At 36.1% G+C, this 14541-nt stretch overlaps 2 protein-coding genes and 1 long non-coding RNA gene across 3 annotated transcripts; all 3 read right to left on the bottom strand.

Annotated features, from left to right (window-relative positions):
- Positions 1-2948: 2948 nt before the first annotated feature.
- Positions 2949-3506, bottom strand: LOC135151474 (uncharacterized). Its single transcript, XM_064089934.1, has 2 exons — positions 3274-3506; positions 2949-3183 (listed from the first exon to the last, which is right to left on the bottom strand). The coding sequence occupies exons 1-2, from the start codon at positions 3504-3506 to the stop codon at positions 2949-2951; spliced, it is 468 nt and encodes a 155-aa protein (XP_063946004.1).
- A 1748-nt stretch (positions 3507-5254) lies between these two features.
- Positions 5255-6556, bottom strand: LOC135151745 (uncharacterized). The gene is made up of 3 exons (XR_010290636.1): positions 6435-6556; positions 6237-6321; positions 5255-5389 (listed from the first exon to the last, which is right to left on the bottom strand). It is a non-coding gene; the product is annotated as an uncharacterized LOC135151745 (long non-coding RNA).
- On the bottom strand, positions 6554-14274 carry LOC108214529 (transcriptional corepressor SEUSS). Its single transcript, XM_064090927.1, has 10 exons — positions 13900-14274; positions 12486-13530; positions 12274-12393; positions 11954-12002; positions 11443-11657; positions 11285-11353; positions 10562-10656; positions 10020-10113; positions 8228-8297; positions 6554-7666 (listed from the first exon to the last, which is right to left on the bottom strand). The coding sequence occupies exons 2-10, from the start codon at positions 13512-13514 to the stop codon at positions 6738-6740; spliced, it is 2670 nt and encodes an 889-aa protein (XP_063946997.1). The 5' UTR covers positions 13515-13530; positions 13900-14274; the 3' UTR covers positions 6554-6737.
- Positions 14275-14541: the final 267 nt, after the last annotated feature.

Raw genomic sequence — 14541 nt, 5'->3', positions numbered from 1 at the left:
CTGGACCACCAACATCTTCTTAAGTATGATGTTAGTCAGATGGTTCTTGTTTCTACAATTCTACGTACCAAGGGCTTCGCTTCTAAGGCCAAAGCTGATGCTGATACTGAGATTGTGAACTACTGCACAAGGAAGAACATTCAACAATACTTCAGAAAGATGAAGTATATCAACCAATCTCAGCCAGCAGATTTCATCGAAGACCCTGTGGACATAGAAGTTCAATATCATCTTTCATTGGCTCGTGAAAGAAAGAAGCGTGGAGAATCCACTGCAGCTGAAGAGCCTAATCCGAATGAGCCTTCTACTCCAATTATTCACTGTTCAGATGCTGAAGAAGGAGAAGTCACTCGTTCTGAGTGAATAGATTGATTAGGATATTTGTTAGATATGTTCAAGGAACATCCTTTGTAATCTATTTATGATCATGGTTTAATGTTTAATGCAAGCCATAAACTTTTGTTATTTACATTCCTTTGTTTAAATCTTTGTCTTATCTGTTAGTTGAGTTATCCTCTAGGAAATTTGCATGTTATGTTAACAAACAAATAGGGGGAGATTGAAAGGCATATGTTCAGCCTATTTATATTTAAAGAGGTACAACTCAACTCAGATAAGAAAGCTCAGTAAATAGCAAGTCATCGGAATCCGTCCGAAGAACGTCAAATGATTTATGGGAATTATATGTCAGATAAATTCCAGGATGCTGCTGCACACCACTGAAAGAAGTTCATTAATATGTTCAAGCCTCAGTGCACAAATAATCTTTTGTGGCACGTCCAGGAGTTCAGAAGATATAAAGTTTCTATACTTTATTTTATCAGAAGATTCCATTTAATGAAGAAGTACTTACAAGACGAAGACTCGACGAACAAATCAAATTCTTAATGTTTATTTGACAAAGAATATTTGATTTAACTAGATACAGATGAACCAGACAGTACATCTGTGTATCAGTTATTCAAATTAAATATTTGAAGTCAAGCAGATTTGGTGGTTCGTTCGTTCGACAGATCAAGACGAAGTTATTAATGTTTAAAGAAGACGGGAAGCAGTTCTACTGAAGAATGGGTGATTAAATATTTAATAGATTATTATTTCACTTCTCAAATAATTATATTAATTATGTAATTTATTTGTTAAATTAATTCACTCTCGAATTAATTTAATTTATGAATTTATATGATTAAATTAATTAAGTGGATAATTTTCTATTTAATATAAACAACAAATTACATTCAATCACCTACTCAAGCTCAGCAAGACAATTTGTATTGTCTTACCGATTTTCTGCTAAAGGAAATGAATGGCAGCAAGACAATTAAAATTGTCTTACCGAAGTGTGTTGGTCTTCTGCCAAGGCAATTGCTTTTGTCTGACCGATTGTGTGAGTCTGCAAGACAATCACTTTGTCTTACCGAATGTCTGTGGCTTCCAAGACAATTATGGATTGTCTGACCGAGGTAATTGCCTACAAGACAATGTCTATGGCTTCCCAGACAATCTTGGATTGTCTGACCGAATGAAGCTTCCAAGACAATCCTTGATTGTCTGGCCGAATGGTTCCTGCAGACAATTCCAATTGTCCTACCGAAGGTGGATTGTCTTGCCCTTCTTGTGGATTGCCTTTCTGCTTTGTCTTGTGCTTGCAAGGCAATCTGCATTTGTCTTGCCCTTGCCACTTTGTCTTTGCTACATATAATTGTCTTGTCTTTCAATTGTCTTACAAGTACAAATGCTTTGCATATATATATGGCTTAGTATTCTTCATTTCAAGTGTTCATCACTTTGATATTCAAAGCATTTGTAAAGCTTTCAAGTTGTTTGTAACTTGCTTGATCGTTATATCCACAGTTTTCTGTGCTTTGATAACCCGGTTGTTTTAATCACTAAATCTAGAATATACCCTGTCGAATTTATTCTACGAACTTTAGTGGACATTAAAACTGAACCATATTAATTATATAACGACTTCAAACATTGTTATATTAATTAATTATAATCTGATTAACAAGTTTTATTCAATCAGATTCACTTCCGCGATAATTTGGTATCGATTGTATTCAACCCCCCCCCCCCCCCTTCTACAATCGTATCTGGACCTAACAAACCACCTTTTGCTTGGATATTCATGGGTCCACATAAATCAGAGTGAACCAGTTCTAACACTTCTTTGGCTCTATTTCCCCTTGCCTTGAAAGGCTTATTAGTCATTTTACCTTCCAAGCAGGATTCACAAACTGGAAATGGCTCCACTGCCAATGAGATTAAAGGCCCATCTACTACCAGTCTTTGAATTCTCCCCAAGTTAATATGACCTAATCTCAAGTGCCAAAGATATGTTTTGTTCAAACTAGAAGGTTCCTTTCTTTTGGTAGAGGTAGAAGATGTGTTGTTAAATTCCCTATATTGTAGTTGCAATGCAGGTTGACTAGGATTAAATATATACAAATTGTCTTGCAATCTTCCAGAACATATAATTCGTTTATTCATCATAATAGAAACAATACGATCCAAACAGACATTATAACCATCCAAAGCAAGTTTAGAAACCGAAATTAAATTCCTTCTAAAAGAAGGTACATAAAGAAAATTGTTCAAAACCAAATTCCTATAAAAACCAAAAGATAAATGAATCTCTCCTACTTCAACTACTGCTACTTTCACAGCATCTCCCATGAACACGTATATCTCACCAGATCTAAGCATTCGGGATAGTTGGAACCCCTGCATAGAATTACAAACATGATCAGTGGCTCCTGTATCTACACACCAAGTGCTCGTAGATATAGCCGCTATAAATGTTTCTGTAACTAGAGAAAGAGACATACCAGTATTGTTTGTCTTCTTAGGAAGAGGACAATCATGTTTCCAGTCTGCTTGCACCTGAAGCACTTTCCTTTAGGCTTTTTCACACCACCTTGAACTCCCACTACCTTCACAGCTTTCTATGTCTGAGTCTTTTTCTTTTTCTTGTTCATGTTATAATTCAATCGAAACTGCCCAAAACTCTTGGACAAGCTCATAAGGATAATGTCAATCTGGGTTTTCTCGTCAAGTTCAGCACCAAGGATCTCTATCTCATTCAGATGTGACATCATCTTGAGAACACGATCCCTTATAGGTGTTCCTTCAGCCATCTGAGTGTTCATTAAAGCCATCATGGCTACTTGCCTAGCAGCCCTATTCAGATCTCCAAAAAGTTCCTTGAGATTAAAGAGCATATCCAAAGCAGTGGCCATAGACTGATGCTGATGCTGCAAAACACCCGACATTACTGCCAGAATGTAATATCGTGACATCTCATCAGCCTTAATCCAGCGCTTATAATAATCTTTCTTATCTTTAGGAGCATCAGCAGCAGGCTGATCAGGCTTGGGTTCATAAGTGCAAAACTTGTACTCCTCAGCAGTCAACACAATGTCCAAATTTCGTTTCCATTCAATATAGTTAGGTCCGGTAAGTTTGTTATCCTTAAGTATGGTGAATTGTGAATTAAATCCCATTTTATCCTGAGAATCATGCATGAAAAAATAAGATCACATTACACATAAATAAGGGTGCATTAAAAATTAAGACCTATTGATTCCTCTAACAATTATTAAAATTAAATCCACTAACATTTAAACACCATAAGTTTCTGGCACGTCACAATGTGTGAGATCACCTAAATTTGTTCAAATATTACTTTTGTCCTATTACTAAACAATAAGTCACGTTGGGGTGGTCTATATTATTTTTCATAGCTAAGTGTATACCATCATCAAATCTTAAATTATCCGAAATCTATGGAACTTGGTACGCCACGATGGGGGGCTTATATACCTTCCAATATTCGTAATTTTTCCTTGAATTGAATTCAATATTCATTAATGTTTTGATTTTCAGGCAGTGGAGGAGACACATTGGTCTCACTTAACACCCACAGCCTTACAAGTTCGATGAACCCGTTGTTGACAAAATCGCCCCATATTAGAAATAAAGAAAATTCGTATTTATTCCGTGTTTCTAAAAGATATTAATTTAAAAAGTTCTTTCTAGTAATTTCTATAATATTCTAGACACTATAAATTACATGCCATGACGGGTGACGTATATATAATTTACATTCGTCTTTATGTTAAATTACATACAAACAATAATGAACACCATGGGATTTAATTTCATATTAATTCCCTCTCACACTTGGTATTTATTTTGAGAATTTCAAACTAGATGCATCGTCCTATGTTATTTCTTCGAAGTCCACATGTATTATAACAACACAAAGAACACATAACATAGCAGCATACTATCATGATTAAAGTATTAATAAAAACATCCCTATGTCCATGTCATTTTAGCATGCTAAGGATTAGTATCACATGACATAACAACACAGACAAAAAACACTTACTAGCAATAATCAAGACAAGTAGAAATTATGTAAAACATAATAAAACACAGCCACTATTATGGCCCTATAAAAATAGCTTCATCCTTCGAAAAATTCTGGAAATCTTCGAGAGCCCGGTTGGAGGCCTAAACAGCCTCAAAACGCCTTGAAAAAAATGGGCCAATTGTCTTTATATCTTTTAATGCTTGTTCGTCTTGTTCTGCCATTTTTGAAAAGGTGTTGTACGCCCCAATCGGACATCGTAATGCCCAAATCGGACATTGTATGCAAAATCAGCAGCCAAAACAGTGAAGCACCCCAAAAACAGAATGCAGCAGCAGAAAATCTCTGTTTCTTGCAGCTCCGTTGATCAAACAATTACATAAAAAATGATACAGATGAACCATACTATTCTATTACATCATATCATAATCTAAGACAATTACAAATTGATTTACCAGATTACAAGATCAGAATAGGAAAAAACAAAACCATCACGATCAACCCTCGTGATTTACAACAAAACCATGATAAACCACGTGGAATCCAATCATAATAAAATAAACATGATTAAACCACGTAGGATCCAAACACATAATTAAAACATGGCCATAATAATGAATAATAACCTGCATCACAGAATCAATACAAGTATACCACTATATACATGCATATATAATCATGACATGGACTACATATCATAAAACGCAGAACCTGGAACCCGGCTCTGATGCCAATTGTATGAACAATCGAATCTTGGCTCTGCGTTTTATGATATTAATTAAAAGAGTACGAATAGAATATTAACCTTAATCGCTACAGCGCAAGCGATTCAAATCCACGTCTCTAACTGTATTTCCTGATTCTCCTTGGACGAAGTTTCGGCTTCGATCTCCCAAGGTGTACCTCTTCTTAAAGCTCCGAAAATCCTAAACCCTAGCTGGCTCCTTGAGAAAATGGCCGCCTCTATTAAACCCTAGGATGTGAATTCCACTCTGTATATAATATCCCACCCTGTATATAATGTCATTGCCCAATACATAAATTCGTAATTTAAAATAAATTACTTAACGTATGAATAAATGCAAGTGCATTAAATACAAATGTCAATCACTATATCCGGATTACGAACCTAAGCAATAATAATATCGGGGAAAAATGTATATGCATTAATTTTTCCGTAGGCTTTTTATTCGGAAAACTCAAATTTTTCCGTAGGCTTTTTATTCGGAAAACTCAAAAATACTCCAGTCGTCCCACTCATTTTTATATTGTTTTTTCACTACTCGACACGCATTTTAAGACTCTTGTAAACATGCATTTTAAGACTCTTATAAACATAGTTCCGTAACTTATTTTTGAGATTTTCTTTTTGTGTATAAAAATTCAAAAATCAAATTTTTATTTAAAAAAAAATTATAAAGATAAGTTACGGAACTATATTTTTAAGAGTATTAGAATTCGTGCCAAACTCTCGTCTACCTGGGCGACAGAGGGAGTATGATTTTTAGTGCAAATTCAAGAATCTGTATAGACTAAACCCAAATTGTTCACATTTTGGATTCCGAAATTGAGAGTAGAGATTATACCTATATTAATGTATAAAATTGTATAAATGATATCAAAATAATTTATACTTGAATAATATATTAATAAAATTATTTTTACTTAAGTTATAACTACTCTACGCACGGACGAAATGCCAGTAAACTATAATAAGGTCTTTGCTTGGACGGATTAAACACTCATTATGTAAGCCGCATTCGCATTTTAATACCCCTTCTGAAAAGAAAGGCAAAGGCATACTTATTTTCCCAGCAGAGTGAGTACACACAGGAATTCTGCATGACACCACAGTTACCTTGTCCAACTATATTTGTGTAAACCAGTTGATCAAGAATCACATTTGGATGATCCAACTTAGAAAGTCCTCATCCAAAATGCTCCTGCCAATCAATAACTATGTGCACTCGGTCAATAACTATAAAGAAGCCTCTGAAATCACAAACAGTTGGATAAAGGATATACAGAAAGAGGAGTTGAATTTTGAATACACCACCTGCAGAAGCTCCACGCTTCCTGTATTTCCAGACCCAATGCTGTTTGCAAGAACAAGCAGGCAGGAGTCTATCTAAATGTATCAACTTTGGATATAATCAAGTAAACGAGAATTGGGAGGACAAAAAGATCAACTCGATGTATATCTAATCTTAATCACCAAACACGGCTATATGTTTTCCTTCTCTCTAAAACTAGACATAGTGCCAGGGGAAGCCCTAAAACCGTTCACCTATCTAAATATTTCTCTGCTGCATAAGCAGAGCTGTGTATAACAGCATTCAGACACAATCTACATAAAACTTTACGGAGATGGTTTCCAGTCAAATTGCAGACCATTGAAACCATTAACTGCTCCAAGACCATTAAGAGTACTCATATCCTGTTGCTGATGATTAGTAACATTCTGATCTCGATTCGCTGTCATTCCTACCCTCCCATTCATGCTGGCAGAATTAAGGAGCATTGCAGCTCGGCTTCCAAGTCCATTGCCCATGTTTGCAAACCCAGAAACCCCAACACCTGTATTGCCATTGACCATTCCATTTTCCGCAAGGCTGTTACCACCACCGAGGCTAGCGTTATTGCTTGAATTTAATAATCTGTTCACATTTTTCATCTCATTTCCCAATGAACCCCCACCTGCCATACCAGTACCACCATGTTGAGAAGACATCATTATATCACTTATTATTTTCTGGACAGAGCTCTGTGAATCATTGGGGTCAGGATCACCCGAAACAGCAGGCTGTTGCACAGAAATGTTTGGTGAATTCACAGTATTCGTTTGTGCTGAAGCTGTCAATCCATTATGAGAAGTTTGTGAGGGATTATTAGTTGCGGATGGGGTTAGTGACTGGAAAGGAGAATGGTTGGACTGAACTTGCGGAATAGTAGCAGAGGAACCAGGAGAAGGAATCTGAGATCCACCTCCACCATATGGACTGTTTGCACTATGCACTGGGTTTTGTTGTCTAGAATTCATTGAGTTCTGATTTAGAAGGCCAGCAATGGTACTGGTAGAAGAAGTAGCAGGTGCTGAGTTTAGAGAGTTATTTACGCTCTGTATACCATTGTTGATAGAAGACATTTGCATAATAGTAGCCTGGACAGAGTCCACGTTATTGGAGTTCTGGGCGACTGTTTGCTGTTGCAGTAGTTGCTCAGGTTGCTGGGTCTGAGCATGAGATCCTGATGAGGTACCTGTTCTACGAGGGAACTTGACCAGGCTCTCTAAGAAAAAAAGAAGAAAATGGCAACCAATTTAGCATCCATTAAATAACAATATTTAGAAGAAGCATAAATACGAGTAATCTAAGTATAAAATAAGTAAGGAACTGTAATCAAGTCACATGATCTGGAGGAAAGGTTATTAATATTATGATGAAAGTAACATCAATTGCAACCCATATACTTGGTACTTATGCCCTATACAAGAGATGCATGGTTGGTTGTGAAGATTTTGGTATAATGGCTTAAACTATGTGAGTTTCTCAGTTACCCTAAAGATCAAGTTTGAATACTAGACTTTGTGCATTAAAACAAAAAAGCCGAACTAGATTATACTGCTATTTTGCAAACATCGAAAGCTATTTCGCTTCTCTAAAGTCTTTTTAGTTCGAAGCAGCTTTTCATGATTCTTCAATTAAAAATCTGCAGCACCCAAGTCCTCATTTATTACGGTTTTACTCTGCACGATTCTTTAATGAAATATTTTATTTCTGTAAACATATTTAGGTTTCCACATCAGACCAAATTTAGTGGTAAAATTGGCAGCTGCCGTTATGAGCTCACCCATAGGTCCAATCCCATTGTTTATGCTGTATTGAATCAAATCTCTCATGCTGTTAACCACTTCTGATATCTGCATTGTAGCAACAAACGAATAAGTAATAAATCAACTATGAATCGGTACAATCTAAATTATGCAAGTCAGTCTGTTTGAATTACAACAGAGTTCTGCTGTTCTTTTTTCATGCTAGTCCTGATACTCTCAACCACGTTGTGCTAAAAAGTAGGAAACCTAATAATTTGACTTATATGACACTTACATAATGATAGGGAAAATTTGAGGGTCCAAGGGAAAGCAATACAGGAAACTCACAGTTTATTACAAATAATTTAAATGGAAAATTACGAGGAAGTATTCTCTTTACTTGAAATCCATTCAAGTATCTAATACAATAATGGATGGACCTGGGAAAGAGAGGGAATATATCATAGTTACATGGGACGGGATTCGATTCGAAACGGGGTACAAAAACGGATACGCGGAAGGCTATATGTAATGAACCCGGTACGAGGGAACGCTCGGGTACGAGGGAACGTTGGGGTACGAAACATATATTTATAATAATTTTATACCCCTGTGATTCAAGCAAGTATAAATCCATTTCTAAATTTAATTAATTTTCGATAATGTTCTTTATGTTGTAAAGACAAGCAAATTATAAAGTAGGAAATATATGTTTCACAATTTAAAATGGTAGATACTTTTCAGTTTTTTCTTATAAAAAAAATATAAATATACATATACAGATTTAACTTTATTGAATTAAGAAAATAATAAAGATAAAAGTAAATAGAATACTGAAAGTCAACGATTAATCTACTCATTAATTATAGTCAAAGCAACAGTCATGTACAAACACCACTGTATACGTTTACATAATTATTATATTTACAGCTGCCTTTATCTTTTTGCGTGCACATCATCTTCTTCTCCTTTCCTTCTCTCTCTGCAATCTCTCTTTCTTCTCTTCATCTTCTTTGCTTCACTGTACCTTTCCTCTTCTCACACTTCTTTGTTGAAAAAACGAGGTTGACGGATTTAATATGGGTCGCCGGACACACGAACCGGAGCGCGATCCCACACCGAACCGGTCGAAAACGACCCGTGTTCCGGGTCGAACGAACTGATTCGGGATACGCGGCAGCGTACCCGTTTCCGTGTAACTATGGAATATATAGAACCAACAAATACATATACCTACCAGCTGCAGAGTTTTCATAGAGACTTCCATATCAGATCAGCCCCATACTCAACAAAACACTCAGTAATTAGTTATATATCAACCAGAACCTACTCGTTAGTACAAGTCAATAATATATCCCCGTTCCCGCATGTATGCCGAAAGAGAGAAAAAAGGAGAAGAGGGAAAGCACACCAGTTTTATGGCTATCCCATGGTTGATAAACTTTATACCTCATAGAAGATCTAGGCCGAGTTGTTTGCAACACAGTTCGTATCATATGTTTCATAAAAAAACTTCCATATAACCAAAACACCATGTAGATATATAAATATAGAGGGAGAAAATAGTGAGAGGAATCTCATCCACAAAATAATGGAGGGAACAAGTAAACTTCAATTTGTGCTTTGGCAAGTAAACAATAGTACAAACTACAAAGATATACACCCACGCATAAAAAATATATGCATAAGAACTATTGATAAAATGATACAGTGGAAAGTTAATTTTTACTAGCAACAAGCACCAATATAGAAATAGCCACAAATCTATATGTTGCATTTATTAACCCCTAGTATCTCGATAAATGCAATATTTATTTGTCAGTTCCGTACCTGAAGACACCGTACATATCGCTTAGTATACCCTAAATCATTTACCAGAGGTACCTCCAAAGCTTTTGCCAATTGACGAGCTGATGCAACAAACCTATGACAGAATTAATGATATAAGAACATAATACACACTAAACACCTATGAAGAACTATGAGAAGAATTGTTACCCTTCAAAACTTTACATTACAAAACTTTCCAAAATTAGTAAGCTTTTGTAATATAAAATTCAATCTTACCCACTACTTTCATCTACATTTTCAAATCTATCCATTAAATATAGATGGGTACCACCACTTTCTCCACCTTTCTTACTCTTTCTTATTACTTTATACTACTTTATACATTCTTCTTAGTCTCCATGTCCAATCCCAATGTAAAGAATTTAATGGGACGGAGGGAGTAATACATATTCAATAACTGTTTCATGGGAATTAGAACATAAACTCTCCAAATGGGTGCATGCAAATAAGCCAATATCTATTCTTCAATGGGAACAATCGTTGCCCATAGACCTAAGGATCTTAAGTAATACAGAACTTACATGTTACAATTATTTTGCAATTCTGGAACAGAATTAGCTGATGCATTTTGAGTAGCAGCCTGATACTTTTGAGCAGCAGCCCCAAGCTGACTAACCTGCATGTACAGTCAGCAAAAGTCAATATGCATCCATAAACTCCCAGATACGTCTCACTCATACTAGGACGTACGCAATTCCTATACATATATAATAGGAAAATTCCGATAATTGCTATAGATATGAACAACTGGTGATGTCATTAAAAGGTCACAATGTATAGCGGAGATACTAGATTGGAGATGTCATTTCACATTGCTTGACAACAACTGGTGATTGACTACGTAATATATGTGAATATTGACAAACTAATATATTAATGAGACTCAGAAACCTAAAAGGCAAATACTTTCATATCGCCAAGGATTACAATTTCCAAATCAAGTTCTTTTTTTAAATATCAACACCAAGCACTGATATACAAGCCGAATGTGGATGACTGTAATCGTAAAGCTGTAAGTCAAATAAAATTAAAGTAGTTATATAGGTTTATGTGGACATTGTTCAATTATTGCAGAATATGCAAACCTTATAACTAATGTGAGTATGTGACAGTTTTCTAAAAAAACATATGAGGAAAGATAAATAGATATCAACTCAAAAGTTCAGGCTGCATGATTAAGGTCAGTTTATGTATCCAAAAAAGTAAGAATGTCCGAGTGCTGTGAGTGAGATCTCAAGCCATACCTGTGGTATTAAGAGTCTTCGAGGGATAACCTCTTCGTGATGCCGAGCACAAAATTCCCAAGAGCATATCTGGGATAGGGAGACCAGAGATTAGATACAATAAATAAATATCAACATGGACGCGCAGTTTTAAAACATAACATTATCTGTTGTATAACCTTTAGGTCAGAAGAAAAAACTAGCCGCAATTGTCCATCACGGACAACACGGAGTTGCTCAAACACACTTGTTTGGATGGCTTTTGCATAGTCGAGGACAATCTGACCAGATGAATTATGGTACTCACGAGGCATGTCAACATAAAGAAGTTCTTCTAGAGTACCACTCTCGTACTTCATCTTGAAAAGCCTAGGTAGAACATCGGCTGTGGCCTCTGCATGTGTGGTGCATACAAGTATTAGATAACTAAAAGTGAAGTGTGTTCAAAATATATATACTATATATGTATATGCATATATGTAGACACTCACATAAACATGTGAGTTTGTATTTGTGATGCATGTATATAAATAACATCAACGTCTATGTGTGTGTACATAAAGACTGCAATTAGCTTAAAAAACTATTTCTATGTGACAATATTTATTTAAACAAATAAATTAAATCATTCAGTCGCAAAAACCAAGACCTAGCTAAAAGCAAGAGTCCCTAAAAAGAAAGAAAACTCACCAAAACCACGGCCAGGTTTGCGGTTACATATTTCACAGTGCCAGACATCCTGCAAAATTACAAGTGAGGATCACATTACTTCTAAGCTGTTTCAACAGGCGTTTAAACAGTTCATCAAGGCTTTACAATAATAATAATAATTAGTTAATATATAAATGTTATTAACCTCGAAACCAAAAATTGTTCACATTATGCAATCAGAAAACTACATGTACACCTTTGAGTCTTTGACAAGTAGCCATGCAAATATGAGAACCTGTTACTGAGCATAAAGTGGACAACAATCTAGTTCAACTTAACAAAGTTCCTAAGAAACAAACCTGGGGAAAAACTCCTGTAGTTTGGCGACCATTTCCATACAATGAAACACACCATTTTTTCTTGGCATTTGGAGTAAAATATTCCGCAACAAATTTCCTCCAGAACTCAATATTATTGTCCTACAATTAAATAGATCAGAATTATCATTGCTTTGCTAACATACTCACATAATCAACATAAACAAGGATAACATAAGAAAGTTAAATCTCACCTCAGGTCTGTGTTGTTGTTGATACATATAATGTGTAAGTCGCCTGGCACACGTTCCCGGTTCATATACTGGTTTTGAAGGCACATTTTGTGGCTGGAATTGAGATTGCAAAAGGGATCTTTGCTGGGCATTTGCTTTGAGGAGTTGCTGCTGCTGCTGCTGCTGCTGCATAAGTCTCTGCTGATGCAATAGATTCATCTGGGCAGCCTGGGGTGGCTGTCTGGGCATTTGAAGCAATTGCTGCTGCTGCTGTGGGTGCATATACGACTGATCAGAGTGTTGGCCCTCTATCTTTATAGGAGCCAAACTTCGCATAGTCTGCATTTGTTGAGATTCCAATTTCACACCACCTAGATTTCGCATAGATTGCAACTGCAGTGATGATTGTCCATGTTGATCAATGGTCATTTGTGGCTCCAACTTGACAGGTCCAATTCCACCCATTCCACCTCGAACAGATTGATACTGTACCTGCTGTTGCTGATGAATACTGTTGGGGGCATGAAACTGTTGCAAAACCTGCTGATTGTGTTGGAAGTTCTGAGATTCAAGTTGTTGACCTTGTTGATCATGAAACATCTGGTTGCCTGAAGGGTTGGCAAATTGTTGTCCCTGAACTTGAACGGAATTATTTGGATGAAGTTGAGCAGGGTTATTAGGATTTCCCATATTTGACACTGAATATGATGAGGAATGGGGATTGAAACCCATTCCATTTCCAACACTAGAAAGTTGATCCGACTCGGCCCCATTATCAATTACTCCACGCTGCGAACTCCCTGGGCCAGAAAGAGCGGCAGTTGGACCACCATTTCCAAAAGTCTGATGGAGGAGGGACGAAACATTCGCCCCATTACCCAACATATTCATGCTGTTGAATTGATTGCGCTGCTGCATATTAAAACCGTTCTGAGGAGAATTAACAGAACCCCCTTGACCACCCATGAGAGCAGAATTCGACCTCAAGAGCGACGGTGGAATAGACTGCCCCCCACCACCATTTGGAGTAGGAGGCCCTGAAGGCACCATGTTTCGGATTCACCACCTACACATATACACAAACATTGCCTCATCACTTGAAAAGTAGCCATATACATAACAACAAACAAAATTAAACAGCGTTTAATTATATCGACAACAAATCCCTAAACCAAACATCAAAAACCCCAAATCTGAAAGTTCACAATTTAGCGTCACTTGAATCACACAAGCTAATACATTACAAAAACATAGCTCAAAAATCCAATTTTTAACAAAAGAACACACAAAAATGACAACTTAACTACATGGCATTAATAAATTACCAAAACCCACATGACAGAAACAGTAAAGAACAACATCAAACCAATTGATCATACACCAAATGCGAAATGAAACAAATATATATCAACTTTAAGCAGCTAAAAAAACTTACTAGATACAAAAAGGCAAACTCCACACTACCATCTTCAATAAAATCCACAGAGATTGATTCAAAACACACCCCCAACTCAAATTAGTATATGTCAGTCTCATACACAAACTAACACATTTATATGCAACACCCCTTTTCTTGGTTTGAATTAATTACATACACAAACAATATATTTAAGGATTATATGTATAATATGAGTTGCAGTTGTAAGTCTACAAGTGATACAAAGTAAGATAAAGACTAGAAGGTTTTGCTGTTAGTTCTGTGCTGTATCTATCTATGCTTAGATTTTGAGAGAGCGAGAGAGAGAGAGAGAGAGAGAGAGAGAGAGAGAGAGATGTTCAAGCGGACGTCAAACCAAAATTTGATTAAATTGAAATGTGAAATGTTTATCATTCTTTGTTTTACAACATTTCTCGCTCACCTTTTCTTTCTACAAATTCAGTCAATTTCTTTTCTACCGTAACAAACATTTATAGTGGGTGTTTGGGTGAAGTTTTATGCCCCGCTTCTGAAGTTATAAGTTAGAAGCACTTATTCGTACCGTTTGTATAAAAAATCAAGAAATACTCATAAAAAGTTGAGAATCTTGAATTTTGTTCCATGACTTTAACTTTGGGCTTTTTTTATTCATAACCAAGT

Source organism: Daucus carota, chromosome 3 (genome assembly GCF_001625215.2).
Source record: "Daucus carota subsp. sativus chromosome 3, DH1 v3.0, whole genome shotgun sequence".
NCBI classification, from domain to species: Eukaryota; Viridiplantae; Streptophyta; class Magnoliopsida; order Apiales; family Apiaceae; genus Daucus; species Daucus carota.
This window is presented reverse-complemented; position numbering and strand designations above follow the sequence as displayed.